Raw genomic sequence first — 24826 nt, forward strand, 5'->3', positions numbered from 1 at the left:
CATCCAGTCAAATATAAAATTTTAAAAAATGAGTAATAGCCATTTATTTCCATAAGCTTAACTTTATTAAGCACCTCTTTTCTTTGTGGTATGGTAAGATTCTGCTACAATGGCAAAAATTTAAAGACAAAGAATATTGAACATCTGGTAAAAATAAAAAGGTACTTTAATTTTGCAATGCCACCCATCTCATTACTCTAAAATACTGATGAATCCTACACAAATATCAACTGTGACAAATGTGACATACTGGCAGTCACTGTATGGTTTACATTGTGCATCTTTTATTGAAAAGCTAAAATATGGAACTATTTCAAATCTTGTGTTTACTCTCCATTCATTTCCACCTTGTAAATACTGGTAACCAGCACCTGCAGCTATATTTAATTTAATGATTCACAACATAAAATGAATCTATGTCAGCATATTGTCACATTCTGTGTACAAAATGAGAAGGAATTATGAGGACCTTCCTTTCATAAAGTCTATTTTATCACAGTTTGTGTATGCGTATCTGCAAGTATAACTTGCTGCAAAAAGGGCCTCAAAAACATATTCCATGTAATAGGTCAGTAGCAAGTGTTACGAGGACTGTAACAAAGGATATGTAACTCTTTCCTCAAACTTAGATAATAACTGTTCTCTTTTTTGTTCCACATGCCCTAAAAATGTTTTTATTCTTTTTTCTCGCTGCATGGAATATTCATTCACTTGATGCTGTGTAATGCTCTCTTCTTCAGTTTTTAAAAGTTCCACTCTACAACATTCTACATCTGACTGACGTTGAGACATTTCTCGTTTCACTTTGTTGTCCTGAATGGCATTCTTTCATGAAATTATAAGAAATGTGACATTTTATGCTAAAAATTCACAATGGAATATATCCAGCAATCAACTTATTCTCATTTTTAATAAGCTATTTGTTAAACACTTTTCCTTCCACTGATACAATGCATTAAACATGCTAAAAAAACTTTTATAAAATGGGGACTGATTGTAAATATTTTAATTTCAAAAAGGAATTCTACAAGACTGTTCAAATGTGACACAACAATAACTTTTCAACTAACCTGTATAACTTGGTAGTTTCTTTGGTACTGTAATATTCCAGCATAAAGATGCCAAATGCTAAATTCTGGCCAAAGAACTCTTACAAATGACAAACAAGAATAGGTAGTCTGAAATATTTTAAAAGAAAATAAATCAATTTTAAATTAGCTACTTTTGTCCAAAGCAGCTGTCTCCATTGCACATTTAATTTGTTGAATTATTATATTAAAGGTTCCTTGTTTGTATGATTAACATCTCTTTTTAGCCCAGCATCAGAAAGCATCTATCTGAGGGTTTTCTTGAAAGTTTGATAATGTAATATTGCCAAATTTGGAGTAAAGTAAACCCAATCCATACTAAAAGTAATCCACAATGACACATGATCAAGGCCAAAACTTTTGACTGAAAGTGTACTTGTCTGGTGATACTTTATATGCTTTTTTGTGTATTATTTCACATATAAAAAGTCCTACCTGCCACAGCAGAAAATCACTAAGTCTGACTTCTCCTGAGGTCCTCACCAATATATCTGGGTGTGGTGACTTCCTTGTATAAAGACACTTCTCCATAACAGACTCTGATATATCACTAAAAGGAAAATATATATTCAAGATTTTACTTCCTTGCTAATACTTTTTATATATTTGTTATGCTTCCAAAACCACTTTTTTATCATTGTTTTTTTAATTTTCACACAGACCAATCAGACCTATGTCAAGATGCTAGCTATAAACTTAAAGGTCTTGTCAATATTTTCCCCTTATTAGTGCATTTTACAGCAAGAACACAGTACAAAAGCACTATCCTCTTTCATTTGCTATGGAACTGCATTAATGTTGAAATATTTTCAGACTGTCTTCTCACCTCTCTCTTATCAGACCGAGATCAACCCCCTCAGCTATATCCCTCATTGCACTGCAGATTTCTTCTCGAGCTGTATAAGCAAAACACACATTCAACACTGCCCTGCAATGGAATAATAAAATATATATGTCACTGAAATTAAACACAAATGAAGTTAAAATGTGGCATGATTTTTTATGCCACTCAAATACGTGTTATTGGATTTCAAGCCTCAAGATAACTAAAGAGTGCTGAATAAATGCTTTTTTCCCTCCTTTGTTCTTGCAGCACTGCAAATTTTCAAAGATGTAATAGGTAGATCATAAAATGATATAACAGAGTTTCCTCAACCCGTGGGATACGATGGCTAGATTGTTACATATACATAAACATAGCCAGTATCCTTATATCTCTTTTCATGTTCCAGTAAGTGTTCTGGTATGCTAGCCTTTCCCACCATATAAGAACCTTAGTGTACATATGAAATCTTAGTGTACCTAGATCAATTTTATCCAAAAATGACCTTTCCTGGCAAAAATGTTGGTTGTTCAAAGCCTGCAAACCACCTCTGGCTTCATGCCCGTTAAACCAAAACTAACATATGTCTTGCACCCTCTTAAACAGTTGTAACAGTTACCTGAATTGCACATGCACTTAAACTATTGTAATAAACTGTATAGGGCATATAAATGAGCAAAAACTGCCTTAAATAACTATTTATGATATTCTTCAGCCCTGGCTAGACAGGAGCACTTGTATTCTGCAGACTAGATCTGACAACAGGATATGAACCAATGACGTATTAATCTAGCCAGCATATTCCACTGGCAGACCAGCAATGGAAACTCTCTAATGTCTGTAGCTCATCAGTTACCTTTAAGATCTAGTTTAAGGCTCAAAGTCCCAGTTGGAGCATATACTTATGTTGCATATACTTGTTTACTCTCTATAAATCCAAAAACTTTTTGGCCAACAGACAGTTTTAATTTATAATTTTTTTTATTAATTCATTGTTTTCTTTATGCAAGAATGCAAATAAAATGTTTTTAAATAAACTGAAATATACAATACAATAAAATTAAACAATTTGTCTGATTCAGTTCCAATTCAAACACAATCATCCAACAGGTATGAACACTGAATGCAGTAGAGCAGGTACGGCACAACAATCGCACCTGGTAAAATAGCATAAAAGGCAATGGGTACTCCCACTCCATTATGATTGGTTAGTTATTTTTAACTCTGCCATACATGGTAATAAGCATATTCAAGTCACTTAAACATGTCACATTATATATATCTCATAATCATATTGATGTAAAATTACATAAAAATTTAGTAAATATCTAAAAGTTTTTATTATTATATTGATAAAGAAAATTTAAAGTAGTGAGGAATTTTGCAATCTTCCCACTTCTTGTGCATTGGCGTCAAACCCAACTTGATAGAAAAAATTTTAAAAGACACAATAAATACTGGAATATATCATCTCTCATATCGAGGTCCGGGATCACTGGGTTATCCGCTTGAACGTTTACAGACTTAATTCAATAGAATGCCACTTCCAGTGGTGATTTTGACCTCATTTTGTTGTTTTCATCCACATGTGCAGGACTGCATTATTCATTTTGTATGACCCACACAAAAACTGGCTTTCATTAATCAGAATTTTGAAGACTTATTTTAAATAAGTTGATATTATTTCAAAGGCAGTCAAGTTACAATGAAAAACAAAAGCAAAATAAGAAAAAGAAGGAAACAAAATAAATGTGTACATTATAAAACATTTACTTACCTGTTATTATTTTTGGTCATATTCATTGCGTCTGCAACTATCTGCTGAATATCATGTGGCAGTAAAGACAAGTTGCCAAGGACACGGATACAGACTCCATGTTTATTAAGTAACTCTCTGAATTGTAAAACAACATAAGATAAAAACAGCATTTAGTGAAAAGAAAACTACAAAACCTCACTCACATCTAAATAATATTTTACGAGTACGTCAAGTTTCATTTTAAATATATAAAATGTTGAATGATGAGTTTCTGTTGCATATGATATCAAATGCTTAGACAGGTACATAAAATAAACAGCAAGACTAGTGCATGTACAGACATCATATCAATAATGTAAAAAGTTAGATGATGTTACCGGTTATTATGGCACAGAAAAATATTTTGAAATTTTCAGCAATATTTACCTTTCTGTAACAGCTTAATTATTATGTGTTCATTAAAGTAAACCAAGCGTAGTGATACTGATTACTTGTTTTGTTTATTTCTTCTTTGAATGTAGATTATATAATTCAAGGAAGAAGCCTGGACTTTCATTTTTCTTTTCTTACAAACCCAAACTAGTTGCTGCTTTTCTGTTTCACTCAGTACATATCTAAGTGCAACATACTGTATTGTTCAACTGTTTATGGCTCTTGTAGCATATCAAAAGTGAATATCATAAGGGTTTGTAACATCCTTTGGATTTGTCCTCTTAACTTATTAAAAGATATTTTAACTAACGTTAGCAGGATTCATATCAGTGCACAAGAGAAGACTTGGTTGACATTTAGAACAATAAAATTTATTGAATAAGAATATGGGTGAGACTTCACTACAATAGGATTGATTGTAATGAAGAGGGCTGGATTATTAAGCTGGCTTTTAAAATATCCCAGTAGTCTAAGATTTTCAATATCATTTTTATTTTATCTTGACATGTAAATGCTTACTTTTCTTCCATAAGCTTAGCAAATTTAAGCCGGGCAAGTTCCATTAACCCATCAACTTCCTCTTTGGAACGTTTAAAGTTTTCAATGCTGAATGCATACACTGTGACTTCTGAAATTCCTATATTATTGCACCATTCTAATGTCTGAAAAAATATTTAAAAGGTTTTTAAATATGAGAAAGTAGATAGCTGCAATGTTTCTTTCTGAATATTCATTTCTTCACGCTTCCAATGATAATAATACTAAATAAACAAAGTTCTTTAAAAATCATTTGAATTTACATGATTCAATTAGCTATTAATATTAGGTAAGTACATATGAGAAATATAAATACATGCTGGGTCCAGTGCTTAAATCTATGGATGGATAATTACTCTTCAGCTGAAGTTACACATTAAAAAAAGAAGAGTAAAAAATTCACCTCTGCTAGTTTGTCAAATCCCATGAGGTGTCCTTGTGCCCTATCGATACTTCTTTTACTTGCAAACCTGCGGTTTCCATCCATTATAAATGCAACATGTTTTGGAATTGGACCTGTCTTAAGCACAGCCTGACAAAACTTGTGAATCCAACTCTGTTCACTCTCTCTTATCCAAGTTGTCATATCTGCAAATATAAGAATGATTAAATGAGCTAAGCCCAACAGTATATTTTAATTGTGAACTTAAATCTATGGCCGCATTCATATCGAGTTGAGCCATGGCTCTACAAAGCCAGGACCTAATTATGGCGGACGTACATGAAAGGAAAACCGCCTAATCTTTTAATAGTCTCTCCGCCTCTCACACGCCTCCCCATGTGTCGTCCCAATGGAGCCGAGATTTAATGACTGTACCCCCGAAGGGACGACACATGGGGGATTCTAAACTAACTGATGCAATCATTTTGTACTGCAAATCATTCAGTGAGTTTGGTTTTACATTGGAGAAAAAAAAATTAACCCTGAGTGTTAGGGCCCTGTAAAGCTAGCTTACTCATTATACCTTCTCATGTGTTGGCTTTACAGTGCCCCTAAAGAATAGCAGCAATGTTGAGTATCCGTCAATCAAAGGAACTGCTCTGCAGTGAATCTGCAGTTGAATGTCATAAGTCCAAAATGAAACATAAAACAGATTTAATTTTGCTTTAAATATTTTATTTAATTTACTATATTCAAGGTATTAATTGAAAAATAAATAATATATTTTAAAAAGAAAAAGACATTCCATATGTTTTTGTATTTTATTGCTTATCAATAAAACATTTGCACATGAAGATATAAACACAATACACGTGCTTGCCAAGTGCCAAGTTTGACAGCTACACTGTATGTCTGATACCACTATAAGGACTGCGCAATGGTTACACCAAAAATCAGTTTTTAAAGCAGAAAGGGCTTGTGTTGTGGCAGTGATTTTCAATTGCCAGGTATTCTTAGTTCAAATAACAAACTCTGCTTCAGCCACTTTGCTTCTTTGTTCTTTGTCTCGTCTGCACGAGATGACGTCAGCGCAAGGCAGGAAAGGCAGCTCCAGGCAGGCAGAGCTGTAACATACGAGACATGTGACTTCCAAATATGGAAGCATCCCATGCAAAATTTTGCCGAACAAGCCCCCACAATGCCGCTGGTTGCTAGAGTCGGTATTGCTGATGAGGGTCATATATGACATCAAAATTGAGCAGGCAATACCGAAATCTAGAACCTGGGGTAAAAAATTACAGAATCATCCCCTTAATGGAAATATTGTTTGAAATTAATGAACAATGCTACTTCTACACATTTCTGTTATCAGGTTCATAATTTTTGTGAAAAATTCACTGTGATTATAAAAATGGGAAATCAATCAATTTTTTAATTAATGAAAACTGGTTATGTTACCCCCTTTTCCGATCCCAAACCCACCAACCCACGTACCCAGTATCTTCCTGTTATTGTTATAAATGATAATATTGGCTTTAATCCCTGTGTCAAATTTTAATGATAATGGAGTGACATTGCCACCGTAAACATATAAACTAGTTTATAAGTTTAAATTTCAGACTCTCCTTTTTTAAACTTAAAACTGGTTTAGTTTAAATTGTTTATATAATTATTATTTGCCCGGCTACAAATGCACTTCAGCATCCATCATTTCTATCAAACTGGTTTACAAGTAGATTTAAAGGTAATTTATTTAAACATAACTCATAAGCTAAATCTATTCATCATTTTGTATGATAACGAGTAATATTTTGAAAAGAATGAACTGATATCAATAAATAAAATTACCTGTTTCACTCTTCCAACTTCGACATACAATCTGCTCACACGTTTACACTACCGACAAGGTCTGACGTCAGGTGACCTATATAAACGTACCTTATATTCCTACGCCTGATGCAACAAATAACAAATCTTAATTCTTGAAGTATCTAAAATAATTACAAAATATGTTTAAATTAGAAAACATATTTTCATATTTACTCGTAAAACGGACATTAGGGTACGAGTTGTCTTCTTTTAGGAGGGCACCTGTCAAAAAAAAGTCCTTTGTCCTCGGTGTGCTGTGTGAATTGGTCATACAAAATGGTCAATGGCGTATTGAAAATAGCGCACATTTGCGGCGATAGGCCGATCAATTTAGTCTTAGAAAGTAGTTAATTTATCTATTTGGGCGCGGTCAAACATCTTACGATCATGCCTCGGGAAAGCACCAAGGAGAGAAAAGTATCACAATTTGACGCAGGTAAGCAGAAAAGATTTCTGAGGCATTTGAAGTGAGGTCTTCTTTGACGATACCGAACTCACTATCGGCTTTTATGTTTCAGAGTTGTACTTCCTGATCGCAAGATTTCTGGCATCTGGACCATGTCACAGGGCCGCTGAAGTAAGTGTCATTCTAATTGTCGATTTTACTATAGTGTAAGATTTTCCAGTCTTAACGATCTTCTTTCTTTTTCAGGCTCTCAAGCAAGAACTACAGGAACACAAGGTAGGCATTCGTTTGACTCGACAGTATCATCAAGTCAAAATAACCGCGTCGACAATAATTGCGAAGTATAATGTTTATAAAATTAGTTTTTTCATTATTTAAGAATTGATTTTCTGTCGCGTTAGGATATTTTGGCAAAAAATATGACCAACATCACAATGGAACCATTTCTTCTATTTTCAGCTTTTGCCTAAAAGAATAGATTGGGAAGGTCGTGAGCATCCTAGGAGTTTTGAAAACTTGGTAAGAGCACGTGGAGCGTTTGTTTTCATGTGAATTTGTGATCGTACTAAAATATTTCTCAAATGCTTCAAAAAATCAAAATTTTCAATTTTGACACCCTTGGTAAGACGTTGTGATATCTTGTGTAAAATATACGTTACAACTGACACCACTGATTGCATTTCCAAGAAAATAACAAAAGAAAACCTGAAATATTCCTACAGAATTAACATATGAAGCAATTTGCTTGCCCAAGTAATGATGTCAGGCCGCTATGCCACTTTAACCAATAAGGATCGAGTATTTGAAAGGTGACCTGCCCTACCTGATGTTATGCTGGCTATTTTTAGCAGAGCAAGCTGATTGGTCAATGGCTGCATGGTCAAGGTCATTGTATCATATCAACAAAAGGGAGTGTTTGTTGCTACTTAGCTGTTTGAAAACTACTTCAACTCCACGAAATGTTTTGTTTCAACCTTTTTTCATTGTTGAACTGAATATTGCATTATTGAAGCTGTTTTCTTGCAATAAAAATTGATGGCATCTGTTATTTAGCTACTTACAATTTTTTCTTTCTACAATTTTTCTATGATTTAGATTGAAACAAATAAGCATATACCTGCTGATCATTTAAAGAGAGTCTGTCTTCGCCTTGGTCCTTTGCTGGACAAAGAAGTCCCACCCAATGTATATGGAGTCCAATCCTTACTTGGGGCAGGCAGACAATCATTTCTCAGAACAAAAGAAGGTGAGAAAAAATTCATTTGTTTGGATTAAAATATAACAGATGGTATTTAGGTAATAAGTCGGTTATTATTAGTACAGTGTTCTGTGGTTTGGCATGAAAAATATATATATGGTAAAGAAATGCAGATTTAAAATTTCTGAGTTCTTATTTTTTCAGATGTACAAAAAGTCAAATGGACCAATCAAACCCATGCTGTTTTACACCACATGCAGCCATTGCTCCCACCAAAGAAATTGGCAAATATACCCTCTCTGCGTAAGCCTTTTTTCTTATCCTGCAATTTGCAATGAAAATCCAGGATCAGGACAAATAATAATCTTCTTTTTAAATTTTATTTCCTCTTAAAGAGTCAGGAATTTTGAAGTTGTTTGTCAAATGAGTACTTGTTGACCTAACGTGAATTTTCTTCATAGTTTTGACCAAAATCTCTTATACAATTGTCACAAAAATTATCACTGTATTGATTTCTTTTTTTTTTTTCTTTTTTTTATTTGGATTTCAGCAACAATTGTATCTGGTTTACAAATGTGTGGAGTGGTCCGCCATGAACATGCAGTGCCAGACAAGTTATATAGCAAATTTAATATGTACAGTCGTATATTGGGGCATCTGTCTGCTGTCTACTGTGTGGCATTTGACAGGACTGGTGACTTTATATTTACTGTAAGAAATAGGAAAGTTTTAAGTTTACTTTAGTACACTTAATTTTATTCATAATGAGGAGGAATCCTTCATGTTGTTTGATCTTGGACCTGCTAAAGTACAGTTTTATATGTGTAAACTATTTTGCAAAATTTGAAATTACTAGTGCCTGGGTGTTATTTTAGTGGGGCTTTAGGATATTTCACATTTTAAAATGAAATTTTTTTCAAAGGGTGCTGATGACAGTCTGGTGAAAATATGGAGTGCAGTAAGTGGACGCCTTTTAGGAACACTCAGGGGACATTCTGCAGAAATCACAGACATGGCAGTCAATTATGAGAATACACTGATAGCAGCAGGTTGCTGTGATAAACTGATCAGAGTCTGGTGTCTGAAAACCACTGCACCTGTGGCTGTGTTGCATGGGCATACTGGCATGGTCACATCACTACAGGTTGGAAAATTTCAATTGTAGAGTACTAAAAAACCAATCTGTAATAAATGTGCATGCCTAGCAATGGTGTGTGATCTTTGCTATAGAACCTTTACATCATTTAAATGGTGCTTTTGTAGTGAAATGCGAGTACTTTCTCTCGGTTTGTTTGTTAAATAATACACTGTCGTTCTCTAGTGAAATATGCCTTGAATACCTCTAGCTAATGAATGAGGTGTTCTGGTAATTATATTGCTCATGTGAGAATGTATAATCTCACACATACATATTGATTGGAGTTGTTTGAAAAGGTAATACAATTTGCAAAAGTGGATCACATTAACACCTAAGGAGTAAACAGTTTTTTAACACAAAAGTTATAGTGTCATTTATTCTGTTGAAAAGTTGCGATTTGATATTAACATATTACTTCTATTTTGACCCTTTCAGTTCTGCCCCATGCCTAGGGGTGATATGAGGTACCTTGTCTCTACAGGCGCAGATGGAAATGTTTGTTTTTGGAGCTGGAATGTACAGACAAATGTGTTCAAGTATGTACTTATAGGGTCAATAAAATACTTTTCAAATACACTTTTAAAAAGCTGCTCCTCCAACTTAAGTGTTAGTAAGATTCCCATGAACACCCTTGAAGTATGAATTATTATCTAGCATGAAATTTTGATGGTGCTGCCTATATGAGTACCCAACATTTTGTTTTTTAAAGTTATGAAGCAAGCATATATTCTCTGTAGCACATGTTAACTACTTCTACTGGTTTCTTTAAAACTAGAATTAAGTAAACGTGCCAGGACATACATATACATCACTTGATCAACCAGCCTCAGAATAAAAACTTCACATTCAAATTTCTGGTATTTTCTGGTATTGACTTATCTGTCCCTCCAGCTTGTAAAAGTCAAACTGACGTAGTAATCTATTGCGCATTATTGCTCTGCATTTATTCACAGGAGCTGTTGAAAACAACATTTTGTTAGGTTTTATGATCAAAATTTGACTTCAAATGCATCTTTAAATTTTAGTTTGAAACCTGCAAAGTTTACAGAAAGATCTCGTGCTGGTGCACAAATGCTGTGTTCTTCATTTAGTCCAGGTAAGTAGTAATTATATGTTATTTTCAGATATAGGGATGAGATTTTTTTTTTTTTTAATGCTTTCCTACTTTTTGAAAGCCAAAAAATTTAATTGGCCTAGGTGGACCCCACGCCATATTTTTTTAATTTTTTTTACTAAATGGTAGTCTCATTCCTGCAATATTGATTTGAGTCTAGAAATCACATGTTGAAAATAAGTGTTGGAATTGCAAATAATAAAATAGGAATTTTTATGACCAGGTGGTGCATTCCTTGCAACAGGGAGTACAGACCATGTTGTTAGGGTGTACTGTATAGCAGGAGCTGCCCCAGAGAAAATCTGTGAACTGGAGTCACATACAGTAAGTTTTATAGCTGTTAAGGTTGCAATGATAGTGTAACTTTCAGTGTTCAGTGAACTTCTTAAAATTAAAAATGCTGATGACTAGAGTGCATTTTAAGTGTCAGTAAAAGCATAGCTATTTTGTTTTATTTATCTTTAACAGGCAAATGCCACACTAGTACAGTGGAAAATTAATGCCACCAAACATGTTAGTTTTGTTTACTATATATCAGAACATACATCTTTTAGGACAGGGTAGATAGTATTCAGTACAACAACAGGGGTGACCGGTTTGTGAGTGGTAGCAGAGATGGCACTGCCAGGATTTGGAGGTTTAATAGTCAAGAATGGAAGGCCATGGTGCTCAATATGAATACAAAATTGCCTGGGTGAGTTGAATTATGTAATTGATTTGTCTAGAAATAACATAATTGATATGGGCCATCTGGCATTGAAAACAAATATAATGGAATTATTATATTTATTGTTTGAAAGAGTCATGTTCTCACTTCATAGGCATTGTATATGGTTAACACACAAATGATTTCAAAATTTGACCATTTTAGAATCAGGTTGAATATTTGATTTGAAAATTAAGAAAAGGAAAGCACAGCATTTATGTTAAATTTTTAATGTACTTATTTCATCGAAGAATGTTGTGATTGATCAAAACCAACCCAACTAGATAAATTGTTGCAATTTTTATAAGATAGTTTTCTGTCTGTAGAACTCAAACGGCCGACTCTGGGAGTGGAGAAGACTCAAAAAATAACAAACATAAGGTCACAATGGTGGATTGGAATATTGATGACTCTCTGGTAGTCACAGCAGTCAATGACTACTCGCTTAAAGTCTGGGACTCACACACAGGGAAATTAGTGAATGTACTACTGGTAGGTGTAAAACATTGGGATATCTGGCCCTAGAAGGGAAGAATTATAGACCTAGTAATATGTAAATAATATTTTCAATGTACCATGCTCCTTTTTATAATGGTTTGTCTCAAACAGGTCTCCCTAATTTTGTTGTAACTATGGCTTGGTGTTTTTCAGAAGTATTTTAGTGTTTAAGTTGAATATCGTAGCAAAAAGGTGCCATCAGTGATTATGTAGTTATTCAGCAGATGAAAAGAAACACTCGACACATTCAGTATATTTAACCTTTTTTTTTTTTCGATGATTTTTTTTTCAGAGATGCTGTTTATATTGATATATATATTTATAACAAACATTTTAAACAGATGTATACAAACAAGGTGATTGTTTTAATCCAGGGTCATGAAGATGAAGTGTTTGTCTTAGAACACAATCCCACTGATCCACGCATTATGCTGAGTGCTGGCCATGATGGAAACCTCTTTGTATGGAATCTGCACACTGGAGCCAAATTGAAAAGTTTTTTCAACTTGGTAAGTTTTTGTGAAATGGCATTTGATAAAGGTTAGTCTCCACTTCTCGGTAAATTTTCATGAAATGGCATTTGATAAAGGTTACTCTCAGCTTCTCAGAACATGTATGACATGAAGTATCAACTTTTCAATTTCCAGATTCAGGGCCAGGGTCATGGAGCTGTGTTTGATTGCAAGTGGTCCCCATATGGCATGGGTTTTGCTGCTACAGATTCACATGGTCATATACTTCAGTTTGGTCATGGGTCCAGTGAAAAACATAAACAGGTTTGTCTCTCTTATTAATAGGGCTATAATTTGTTCAAACATAAACACCAAGTAAAACAATCAGTGATAGATATAAGTTTGCAAGCTTGATGCTTATTTTTGTGTCAATTGTAACAGTTAAATGAAAGATTAATCTGAAAAATTTGCCACATTTTGAGATAAAAAATTTTATGTGATAGAGATTTGGTTGGAAATAAACAATGTGTCACAATATCAGACCAATTTCAATTGAATTTTTCAGTGCCCAGAAGAGATGTTCTTTCATACAGATTACAGGCCTCTCATAAGGGATGCCAACAGCTATGTATTAGATGAGCAGACCCAGCAGCCACCTCACCTTATGCCACCTCCATTCCTGGTAGACATAGATGGCAATCCACACCCACCTAGCTTCCAGAGACTGGTTCCAGGGAGACAGAATATGTCTGAAGGACAGCTTATTCCAGCTATGGGTGTCACACCTAATGGTGGGTTGCGGAAAAGTTATTATTTTGTAGTCTCGATTCATTCATGCAGTGAACTTTTTTCTTGAGGGAAATGTAGCATAAGCCATTGTGCATATAACCTGCTTCAAAGTCCTTGGTTGATATAGTCATTATTATTGTACCACCAGCGTTAGCGCTGGCGGTACACATGGTTTCGGTCCCGTCCGGATCGTTCCGCCGGCTCCGCCGGACGGCTACCGTTACCGCTTCTCCTCCTAGACGGTAAGGGCCCCCGTACCCATCTCATGGATTTAGGTCACCTATAATCTCAACTCGTTCCACGTAAAATTTGGGCTTTGTCGGTATTGGGGTCTGGGTGTGGCACTCATTGCAATGCACCCTTGTCTAAAAATGGCAAAATTAAATGCTAATTATCTACCCTACGGAAGGAGTTATGGGAAAAAATTCTATAGACGGCTTTCCAAAAGTCATATGTGTAGATTTCAAATATACCCTTGGATTTGACCTTTGACCTCTACTTCAAGGTCAAATGGGCCAAAATTTTCAAAAAAATGAAATTTTTTACGAAAAAAAATTTTTTTGCCCTGTTATTCAGACACCACACAGACTTAACCAATAATATTATTGGAAAGTGTTACCCTTCAGGTCATCTTTCATCTCCATGAATTTGGGGTCAATCAGTGCATTTTCACGGGAGTAGCGGCCATAAGATACCGAAACTGAAAACTGTCTCTAATTTGGGAACCGTTAATGCTAGAGACCCATTCTTTTTTTCATTTTGTAGAGCATGTAAAGCCCAACACTGGGGGTGGTCTCGGTTTTTTTGTATTCCATACGGTTTTCGAGTTACGCTGTATCAAAAAGTACATATTGGTGGTAAAAGCAAAATGTGCAGTACGGTAATGGATAATAAATTTTGAACTCTGGAAAAATAAAACATAAGGCTTGGCAAAGCAGACAACTTGTGTTCAAAAATGACATTATTTCATCAAATTTGAACTTCTGAAACTTCAGAGCACCTCCTATTTCAAGAATTTTGACCAAAATGACATTTTCTTTATTTTAATTAATTTTTTCTGTACGAAATTTAAGGCACATTATGGTAACTCCAAAATTATAACATCTAGTCCCTTATATCTCCAAAACTGGCAGAGATAGATCCATAGTTACTATTGAAGTTGAATAGGAAGTCATATACTGGCAATCTTACTATGACCTTGAAATTGACCTTTGACCTACTTTTCACCATGAACTGAACTTTGCAAATTTTTCTTCCCTTTTATCTCCAAAACTGGCAGAGATAGGTCCATAGTTACTATTGAACTTGAATAGGAAGTCATATACTGGCAATGTAAATGTGACCTTAAAATTGACCTTTGACCTACTTTACACCATGAACTGAATTTTGCAAATTTTGCTTTCCTTTTATCTCCAAAACTGGCAGAGATAGGTCCGTAGTTACTATTGAACTTGAATAGGAAGGCATATACTGGGGATCTATATGTGACATTAAAATTGACCTTTGACCTACTTTTCACCATGAACTGAATTTTGCAAATTTTGCTTTCCTTTTATCTCCAAAACTGGCTGAGATAGGTCCGTAGTTACTATTGAATTGAATAGAAAGTCATATACTGACAATCTAAATGTGACCTTAAAATTGACCTTTGACGTACTTTTCACCATAAACTGAACTTTGCAAAATTTGCTTCCCTTTTATCTCCAAAACTGGCAGAGATAGGTCCATAGTTACTATTGAACTTGAATAGGAAGTCATATACTGGCAATCTAAATGTGACCTTAAAATTGACCTTTGACCTACTTTTCACCATGAACTGAATTTTGCAAATTTTGCTTTCCTTTTATCTCCAAAACTGGCTGAGATAGGTCCGTAGTTACTATTGAACTTGAATAGGAAGTCATATACTGGCAATCTAAATGTGACCTTGAAATTGACCTTTGACCTACTTTTCACCATGAACTGAACTTTGCAAACTTTTCTGCCCTTTTATCTCCAAAACTGGCAGAGATAGGTCCATAGTTACTATTGAACTTGAAAAGGAAGTCATATACTGGCAATCTAAATGTGACCTTAAAATTGACCTTTGACCTACTTTACACCATGAACTGAATTTTGCAAATTTTGCTTCCCTTTTATCTCCAAAACTGGCTGAGATAGGTCTATAGTTACTATTGAAGTTGAATAGGAAGTCATATACTGGCAATCTAAATGTGACCTTGAAATTGACCTTTGACCTACTTTTCACCATGAACTGAACTTTGCAAACTTTTTTGCCCTTTTATCTCCAAAACTGGCAGACATAGGTCCATAGTTACTATTGAACTTGAAAAGGAAGTCATATACTGGCAATCTAAATGTGACCTTAAAATTGACCTTTGACCTACTTTACACCATGAACTGAATTTTGCAAACTTTTTTGCCCTTTTATCTCCAAAACTGGCAGACATAGGTCCATAGTTACTATTGAACTTGAAAAGGAAGTCATATACTGGCAATCTAAATGTGACCTTAAAATTGACCTTTGACCTACTTTACACCATGAACTGAATTTTGCAAATTTTGCTTCCCTTTTATCTCCAAAACTGGCTGAGATAGGTCTATAGTTACTATTGAACTTGAAAAGGAAGTCATATACTGGCAATCTAAATGTGACCTTAAAATTGACCTTTGTCCTACTTTTCACCATAAACTGAACTTTGCAAATTTTGCTTCCCTTTTATCTCCAAAACTGGCAGAGATAGGTCCATAGTTACTATTGAACTTGAATAGAAAGTCATATACTGGCAATCTAAATGTGACCTTGAAATTGACCTTTGACCTACTTTTCACCATGAACTGAATTTTGCAAATTTTGCTTCCCTTTTATCTCCAAAACTGGCTGAGATAGGTCCATAGTTACTATTGAAGTTGAATAGGAAGTCCTATACTGGCAATCTAAGTGTGACCTTGAAATTGACCTTTGACCTACTTTTTATCATGAACTGAACTCTGCTAATTTCTTTCTCTTTTAACTTCAAACTTGACAGAGATAGGTCCATAGTTACTCTTGAACTTGAATAGGAAGTCATATACTGGCAATTTACTGTGACCTTGAAATTGACCCTTGACCTACCTTACGAAGAACTTAAATTTGATTGTACCATATATATTTTTTGCAATAGTTAAAAAATTCTTGTTGATTGCATTTTTACAGCTTGTCAAGCACAAAACTGGTGGCTGTGTCCCTTATTTTGTGTATGTGGGGGTCTATACGAATGCGTTTGCTCCAGCTGGTGGTACAATATTTGGAGGCGGTATCGCCTCTCTGATCCTCTAGTTTTTTTTAAGATGCAAGGAATATTAGTATTTACATATAAAATGACTGAAAAACAAACAACAATTTTGGTAATTTGAACAATGATGTGAAGATTTCATTTTTAATTATTCATTTTCTAAAAGAACAAGGTTTTAGAAAATTACAATACTTCCATGTTTCTAGGTGACCGTGAGGTTCTAGACATACAAGAACAGGCTGAAAGTGAAGAACAAGGAGATGGAGAGGTGAATCCACTGGATGCAGCAGTGTCAAGAATGCAGAGGGATTTCACCCGGAGAATGGGAAGTGAATCTGAGGGGACACCCAGCAGGAGACCCTCCAGGTCTCAAGGTAACCCAGAGCTTTGACTGTATTCAGTTTGGAAATTTTTAAAAACAGTCGGCACATGTTTAAAAATATAGGTTTGATGAGTGTGTGGGGGGTCTTCTGGAATTATCCAGTCTATACTGACTAACAAAATCAAAGAAATGTGAATAAATCAAAGTATTTTATTTTTTGACATGGTATTACACAAGTAGCTAACCAACTAGTTGCAACTAAAGTTTTTGCAGCACAAATTTAGGTAATCTTAAATTATGTTATTCTCATTTATAAAGAATTACATTTTTTTTTTTCTCCTCTTAGATGCGTCCTCTCCAGGCAGAAGTAGAGGTCCCAGGAGAAGTGGGCAGACAGAGGGTGTCAGGCAGTCCATAGGCAATGTCCCAGTGTCCCAGCAAGCCACACAACATGACCTGGCAGCATGTAGCAAGAGGGTGGTGGTCAGGGAACTGGCCTCTCCATTACGCAGGTCAGTTGAAATAAGTTTGAACTTGTAATTGAAGATCTATATTTGCTGTTGTCATTTAGACATGCAGGTAACCGTATGTGACATTGAATCATCAGATTTTGTCTGATTTTGTTCCTGAATGTTTTATTTATGCCTTAAATTATGTTTCTGTATTTGGTCTGGTTGTAGTGTTTACCTTTATTTGCTGTCTTGTTATGACTGCTAAATGCTGTTTTTGAACTATAGGAGTGATGAGACCAAGAGATTGGCTATGGCCGATGAAGAAATAAAGAAATATGTCATCGAAAGAAAAAAGAAACCCGTTTTGTTGGATGGGGTAAGTAAACCAATTTTAAAATGAGAGGTGTTGATATCAATTTATTAGTAAGTAACGTTTTCCCAGAGTTGCTAATGAAACATACAAAATATGAAACTGTTTGGTGTTTGTATTTAGGGTGAATCTAGTGACAGTGGCAGCTATGTGAGAACGAGGAAGAAAGGTGGCCCAAAACATGGATACAGGACCAGGGCAACACACAACAACTTGGAAGAAACTGGGGTTAACCGCCTGACAACAAGAGCACTTTATGATACTGAAGTGGAGGCAAGTATATGAATCATTTAGTATTTTTATAGCATTAGAACATGTTTGTTATATCTGCAATGAAAAACAGTAAAAGTAATAGAGTCATTTTGAAGTAAATCAGCAAATGTTAAGAGACAATTTAATATTCATTCATTGCAACTCTTCTTATTTTAGGAGGATGAGGAGAGTGGAGCTGAGACAATAATTGACAGTGATGCAGACAATTTGTGGAATAGTGATAACAGTGAAAGGTAGTATATATTGATATAAGAATGAGAGAAATCCAAATAAACAAATTGGGTGCACATTCAGTCTTGCATATATTTGTTTGCACAATTTTCTATATTGTTGCTTGTTTCAGAACTTGGTTTTATTACATGAATTTTACTGCAGTAACAAATGAGCAAGGCTTTTAAAGCAATTATCTTGCCAATGAAAATTGCAGTTTTGAGATGAACTCAAACACATTTAATTGCAGTGATTCCAGTGACTATTCAGATTGGACAGCGAGTGCTGGATTAAACTTGCAACCACCAAAAAGAACTTCACAGAGGCAGCCTAAGAAGAAGGTGCTAAGCTCTTCAGCTGATGAAGGAGCAGAAGAGGAAGCCACAAGTAAAAAGAAAAAAGGAAAGAAACCACCACCAAGGAAAAAGATAGTTAGACAGGTAGATACACAGCTTAGAGTTAATTATGTCTAAATTCAGCTTCAGTTTTTTGTCCTAATATAATTATGAGGACAATATGCATATACTTTTTATCATTAATCTTTTTGAAAAATGTTTTTAGGCTCAACAAAAACTTATGAGAGAGCAGCCAGAAATATCTGAGCTACCTGAGCAGTTCCGTCCTCCTGACTGGCTGACTGACACTATTCCTAGGAAGGCGCCCTATGTACCACAGATTGGGGATGAAGTCATCTACTTCAGACAAGGACATGAGCTGTATGTCAAGGCAGTGAAATCTACAAAAGCATATGACATAGATCCAAGGAAGAACCTTCCCTGGCACAAGAATCCACAAATCAGGGTAAAATACCTATTCTGTTGTTTAAGTATCAATCGGTGTTTTTGATTTGAACCTATGCCTGCCTAAAAATCAAAACCAGTGCAGTGTCAGATGTAGCAGTGTGTAATCAGGTATATTATCTCACCTGACCAAATAAGATTGCATTCATTATGTGGAATAATTAAATTTGAGAGAACATGAGGCCACAAGCAAAAGGATAAGATCAATACCCATCCTTAATACTTTTCACTTATTTTCTTTCAATTTAGGAACAAGAACTAGTACGGATCATTGGTTTGAGGTATGAAATATGCCCACCTAGGCTGTGTTGCCTGAAGCTAGCATACATAGACCCAGAGACAGGGAAACAGACAGGGGGATCCTTTACAATCAAGTAAGATTTTAAACACTGTTATTAGAACTAGTTTCATATATTAATTGGTTATGACAGATAAGAAAAATAAAATAGCTCTGATTTATATGTTAAATCTGGCAATATCTCTGTAAGTATTTATTCTTTGCATTTAAAGGGAAAACAAGTTGTGTGAAAAGACAATGTATGATTATTTTACATTGGTGACGGATGTGTATTTTCAGTAACCTCCCATTTGATCACATTTCAGATACCATGATATGCCTGATGTGATTGATTTCTATGTGCTCAGACAGAACTATGATGTTGCAATGTCAAGGAACTGGAAGCCAGGTAAACTATTAGTATGAAAAATGAGTTCTTGTGCAATTTAAGTTGCAAATTTATGTCATTGTACCATGAACCAAAGTATCCATCAAATATGCCTCTTTCAGGACCTCCAATGTTGTGCTACCCACCTGTTACACTGATAGTAGTAAATGTTGGGGTGCAAACTAAATTTAAAAACTTTAAACTTTAAATTTGGTATTGCCAAGTAAAATGAAGCAGCTATTTAGATAGGTCAAATAAATTGTCTTTCCTGTGTGTTTCAGGTGACAGATTCCGCTCTATGATAGATGATGCATGGTGGATGGGGATCATCTTGTCTCAGGAACCATTCCAGTCACAGTATCCGGACAGCATGTTTCAGTGCTTTAATGTAAAGTAAGAAATGTTACTTTTTTTCGTTACTTACATCTATTTTTGAGGTTGAAGATTTAAATTATGTATATAAAATGGAAATGGTTTTTCAACACACTTGACCTGTATGCCATGACCTGGCATGATGAATGGCAAAATAGTCCTAAACCATTGCAACTGTGTTCAGTAGGTTGATTTCTATGTTATCATAACTGAGTGATGCAAATTGTTTTGCTTGTATTTCAGGTGGGACAACGGTGAACTTGAAAAAATGAGTCCATGGGACCTTGAACCAATAGATGACAGCAGAGTGCCAAACACAGCTGGTGGAAGTGTTGAGGTTTTACCTGATGAACTCAAATCTTTAATGTACACACCTAAGGAACATGAATGGCCAGCAGAGGGAAGAGATGTGGAGTGTGAGAGAATTGCCAGAGGACTTGAGCAGATTATGGAACTCTCTATTGCAGAGCCTTTCTTGGCCCCAGTTGATTTGAATAAATATCCTATTTATGGGATGATTATTGAATACCCTACAGACCTAAGCACTATTAAAGCCAGGGTGGAGAATCATTTCTACAGGTACACCTATGTGGGCTCACACTCATCTTATTGTATTGGTTATCAAGCAAGTAATTCCACATAAGGCAAATGGTCAAGAGCAAGAGCTTGCCCACATTTGTTCCAGCAAGTATGTTTTTTCTTGCTTCATAGTGCATGCATGTTTTCACATAGCTGTCCACATGCGTATAACATTATGACAGTTTTACAAGAAGAGTATGCACGAAAAATGTTATTTTTTTACATGTTACAGGAGAATAGCTGCAATCCAGTTTGATATCCGCTACATTGAAACCAATGCAAGGACATTTAACCAGCCAGGAAGTCTGATTGTCAGACAGAGCAAACTACTTACTGAACTGTGCTTGAAATTTATTGGGTAAATAACTATTTTCCCTTCAGTATAGTTATTTCACATGTTTTAAAACCTTTTTGCATAAAGCTTTGATTATACAAAGAATGTGGCATGTTTCCATTTTGTATGGTTTCATCATACTTTCAGTCTGTATAGCTTTCACCTATTAATTTTTCAAAGTTATGTGTGATAGCTGCACCGCATACTGGGTTATGGTAACTTCTTAGGTCATAAAAGTATGGCAAGGTTTTTCATTACTTACTTGACTATAATGTGTCACCCAAATGATTTTAGGGATGTGGACTGTACAGATCCCCTGGTATTGTATAATCAGCTGGCAAAGGATGCAGACTTTGCACTACACCCAGGGAGAAGTGCAGCAGAAGACGGTGAGGAGGAGGAAGATGAAGTAGATGTAGAGAGTGATGATGATAGACCAGGACCAAGCAGGAAAAACAAAAGGGTAAGAATAGATGTGAGTTAAAACATGCTTTAGTGTTGTTCAAGGACAGGAAACAAGTTGTTCAGTGGACCTTTCCAAAGTTACAGTTTCTCATTTTCATGACCAAATTCTGGCTATAAATTCATTAAGATATTTTTAATGCCAACTTCAGTTTGGCCTGACAAAAGACAGACAGCATACAAATCAATCAATTATTGTACTAGGCAACATGGACCGAGAATGACTTTTTGGGCATTTAACTGAGGAATTAGAATAATGTTAATGAGGGATTGATCTGTTAAATTTTTAAATCACAGAACAGAACACAAACATGAATGCAGTTGCTTTTCTTGCTTCAGCCTGCTCGGCGAAACAAGTCATCAAACCTGGGATGGAAAGAACAGTGTGCTCAACTACTGGATGTTATTTATGACTGTGATGATTCTGAACCATTCCGACATCCAGTTGATCCTCTAGACTATGCTGTAAGTTTTCAAACTTTTATGCTGCTTGGGTGTTTTTAATTTTTATTAATCATAATAAAATTACTGTGCAAAACAATGTGCCTCAATATTATTTGAATAAAATTTTCATGTAGAATAGACAAATATATCTTGATTTATTCTCTTTTCAGGACTATGCTAATATAATAGATACTCCCATGGATCTGACTACAGTGAAGGAGCAGATGCAGTGTGGGAATTATGACAGTCCTCAAGAGTTTGCCAAAGATGTCAGGCTGGTCTTCAACAACTCTAAGCAGTATAACACAAACAAGAAATCAAGAGTAAGTGATAAACAATGTCATTTATTTTAAAGCAGTTTAAGAAATTATTTTGTAATCCACATAAATGTGTAGTATAGCATGTGATTGGTTAGTCTAGTTGGTTTAATAGTTGTTCAGTAGTATTAAATATGCTTTCCTCCTTAGATGTAACAACAGTCTTCACATGATCAGGGTTTATATAGGTATTTAAGGACAACATTCGATAGATTTGTGTGGCTATCAAAGTTATTGTCTTAATATTTAAGATCTATGCAATGACCCTGCGCTTGTCAGCCATGTTTGAAGATCAGATGAAGGAGATATTAGCAGGTAGAAAGAAGATTTACAGATCTGATCAGACATCAACAAGACCATCTGCTGAACAGAGGTAAGAATGAAATACAAAAATTGATTTTTTATGCTTTTATCTGCAGTGACAAAATTGTTTTGGTACACATACAAGTCCAGGAAAGCATGCCGTCTTGCAGTTTTGTTCTGTAGTAAGAGAAGTACAATTCCCCTCCTTTCTCTGTTTGATTCTTGTTTTAACAAATGGAAAGCAGGATGTTATTTTTTTGTCTTTTTGACTTCAGGCGTAGGCCTCCTCGTCCTCAACTTAGGGCTGACCCTGTCCATTCCCCAAAGAAAAATGTGGCTAGAACTTCCTCTGTTCAGAGGGACAGCAGCAGACCCTCTACTTCAGGTATAACAATTATTCATAATTCCAAACACTTACCACTTCCATTATTCTGTTTTTCAAAGTTTATGAATTTTCATTACTCAAAAATTGTTTTAAGAAATGCAAAAAATTCATTTCATTGTTATAGTTGGTACAATAATAGTTCATTTTTGCAAGAGTTATTTCAAAAATTTGGTTTTTGTAATATGTATATTTAAATAAGATAATATCTGAACCCTGCCATATCAATTTTTCTGAAGGTGCAGCCTTTTTTAATCGAGCCATTGACACAGCAGGCAGCAGTACTACACAAGTTGCAACTAGAACAAGAGCACAAACCTCAGGTAAACATAATGATTGTCTTTTCTGACAAAAAATATATAGTGCGATTAAAAGAAAAATGCTATGCTATGATTTATCCTTTACTATTAGTAAACATGTGAATTGTAACAGAACTTATTATCAATTTGTATATTACATCTGGGTCTTCAGTGATTCAGGAAAATTTAGATATTTATCATGGGAAAATTTTACATCACCAGATGTTTGTCTACAATTGTAAATGTCTTAAAGTTAGTAAGTTTTTAATCTTTCCTGTAGGTGTAACAACAGTCCCACCTCACAGAAAAAGGCCAAGAAGGTTAAGAATTGAAGATAATGATGAGGATGATGAGGAAGAAGATGAAGAGGAAGATGATGATGATCAGGATTCAGATTATGCAGAAAGACCTGCAAAACGGGCAGCTCCTAGTGCAAGTAGAAGAAGTAAGTTGCAAATTCCAATTTATTTTGTTAAAATTACTAAAAAAAATTGAATATGTTCATTGTAATCTTTCATTTTCACTTAATATTAGAAAATAAATTTCTGTCATTACTACAGCTCTGAACAAAATTATATTTATATGATGTGACACAGTTTATATTTACAGGTTTTAATAGAATAGTTGAAGGATTTATTGTAATGTGTCAAATATCTAAAAATGATTCAGAATGTTTTCCATAGTTGTGCATTGAATTTTTCCTTAACACTGTGTTGTTTGCTTCCAGGCACCCGTAAACCAATAAGCAATGGCACTGAAAAAAGACACGAAGGATCAAAGAGATATGGAACAAGAAAATCCACTGGTTCTTTGAAACCAAGCAAATACAAATTCTCTGACTCAGATAAGACAGATGAAGAGGTAGATGAAGCAGAAACAGAAATAGACGAAAGTAATAAAAACACAGACAATGGCTCAGCTTCAGATTCTGATAGTAAATCTGAAAAATCAGGATCCAATGATTCTAGCTCAAGTTCTAGCTCAGATTCTTCTAGCAGCTCATCTGAATCTAGCTCATCAGAAGAAAGTGTTAGTTCTGAACCTCCCAGGAAAAAAATTATGAGGCAGAATCCTAGAAAAACTGCTGTACCAAAAACAAATGGCCATAGTAACAAACAGAGATATACAAGTAATGGTCAAAATAGTAGGTCTAAACAATCCAGGGAGGGTGATAGTCGAAGATATAGTACTCGATACAGAGGCCAACGGACAGTGCATTACCAAGAAGACAGTGATTTTGAGTACACAGATGCAGCTGACACTGAAGACTTTGATGAGAATATAAGTGACACTGCTGGTGTAAGCAGGAGTGGCAGATTAAGAAAATTGACTCCTAAAATGAAAGCTAGTCTGTGGACATAGTATTTACGTTGGATATTGCCAGTGTCAGAGAGAGAAAAACCTTTGCAGACAAATTACTTTTTTCATACTGCCTTAGTTGAATGATCATGGGGAAATTATTAAAATAATTTTTTTGAATTCTTAAATTTTTCTTGCTGCCATATTTTCAAGCTTTGAAGTAAAAAAAAAAGTGGCCAGCATTTTTCCATGAAAAAGTATATTTATATCCTCCAAGGGATGCTAGCCATCAGATGAGATGCAACATTGTGATGTAAAATTTTTCATAAAAATGGTTCCATGAAGTCATTTGTTTATTGTTATTCATGCTTCCAAGTGGAAAAATTGCAGAAAAGTTTTGAATTTTGTCACTGAGGGTGATAGTTACTTGTCAGATGCACGATATGGCAGGTTTTGCAATTATAATGAAGTTAAAAC

At 35.0% G+C, this 24826-nt stretch overlaps 2 protein-coding genes across 2 annotated transcripts; one reads left to right on the forward strand and one right to left on the reverse strand.

Moving 5' to 3' along the window:
- Positions 1-42: 42 nt before the first annotated feature.
- On the reverse strand, positions 43-7044 carry LOC106155728 (dehydrodolichyl diphosphate synthase complex subunit DHDDS). The gene is made up of 8 exons (XM_013530702.2): positions 6870-7044; positions 5043-5227; positions 4622-4764; positions 3689-3805; positions 1915-2016; positions 1524-1638; positions 1071-1178; positions 43-825 (listed from the first exon to the last, which is right to left on the reverse strand). Exons 2-8 carry the CDS (start codon positions 5223-5225, stop codon positions 583-585), a joined length of 1011 nt encoding a protein of 336 aa, XP_013386156.2. The 5' UTR covers positions 5226-5227; positions 6870-7044; the 3' UTR covers positions 43-582.
- Positions 7045-7136: 92 nt separating this feature from the next.
- Positions 7137-24693, forward strand: LOC106155615 (bromodomain and WD repeat-containing protein 3). The gene is made up of 36 exons (XM_013530523.2): positions 7137-7326; positions 7409-7467; positions 7543-7572; positions 7756-7815; positions 8392-8542; positions 8699-8797; positions 9045-9205; positions 9417-9638; positions 10068-10168; positions 10658-10728; positions 10970-11070; positions 11301-11440; positions 11779-11944; positions 12325-12459; positions 12598-12726; positions 12968-13193; positions 16673-16840; positions 17135-17300; positions 17526-17616; positions 17734-17883; positions 18040-18116; positions 18344-18533; positions 18655-18894; positions 19143-19267; positions 19497-19579; positions 19840-19951; positions 20174-20509; positions 20742-20867; positions 21138-21306; positions 21645-21770; positions 21920-22072; positions 22318-22439; positions 22645-22754; positions 22991-23074; positions 23331-23495; positions 23778-24693. Exons 1-36 carry the CDS (start codon positions 7278-7280, stop codon positions 24410-24412), a joined length of 5328 nt encoding a protein of 1775 aa, XP_013385977.2. The 5' UTR covers positions 7137-7277; the 3' UTR covers positions 24413-24693.
- Positions 24694-24826: the final 133 nt, after the last annotated feature.

Source organism: Lingula anatina, chromosome 1, assembly GCF_051362555.1.
Source record: "Lingula anatina isolate TDL-2025a chromosome 1, LinAna3.0, whole genome shotgun sequence".
Classification (NCBI taxonomy): Eukaryota; Metazoa; Brachiopoda; class Lingulata; order Lingulida; family Lingulidae; genus Lingula; species Lingula anatina.

Coding starts and splice junctions, on each gene's coding strand:
- LOC106155615 (XM_013530523.2), top strand. CDS start 7,278: ATGCCTCGGGAAAGCACCAAGGAGAGAAAAGTATCACAATTTGACGCA. Junction 8,543..8,698: donor ATTTCTCAGAACAAAAGAAG/GTGAGAAAAAAT, acceptor TTATTTTTTCAG/ATGTACAAAAAGTCAAATGG. Junction 20,868..21,137: donor CTGTGCTTGAAATTTATTGG/GTAAATAACTAT, acceptor AAATGATTTTAG/GGATGTGGACTGTACAGATC.
- LOC106155728 (XM_013530702.2), bottom strand. CDS start 5,225: ATGACAACTTGGATAAGAGAGAGTGAACAGAGTTGGATTCACAAGTTT. Junction 3,806..4,621: donor GCTAAGCTTATGGAAGAAAA/GTAAGCATTTAC, acceptor TTTACAATTCAG/AGAGTTACTTAATAAACATG. Junction 2,017..3,688: donor ATGACCAAAAATAATAACAG/GTAAGTAAATGT, acceptor ATTCCATTGCAG/GGCAGTGTTGAATGTGTGTT.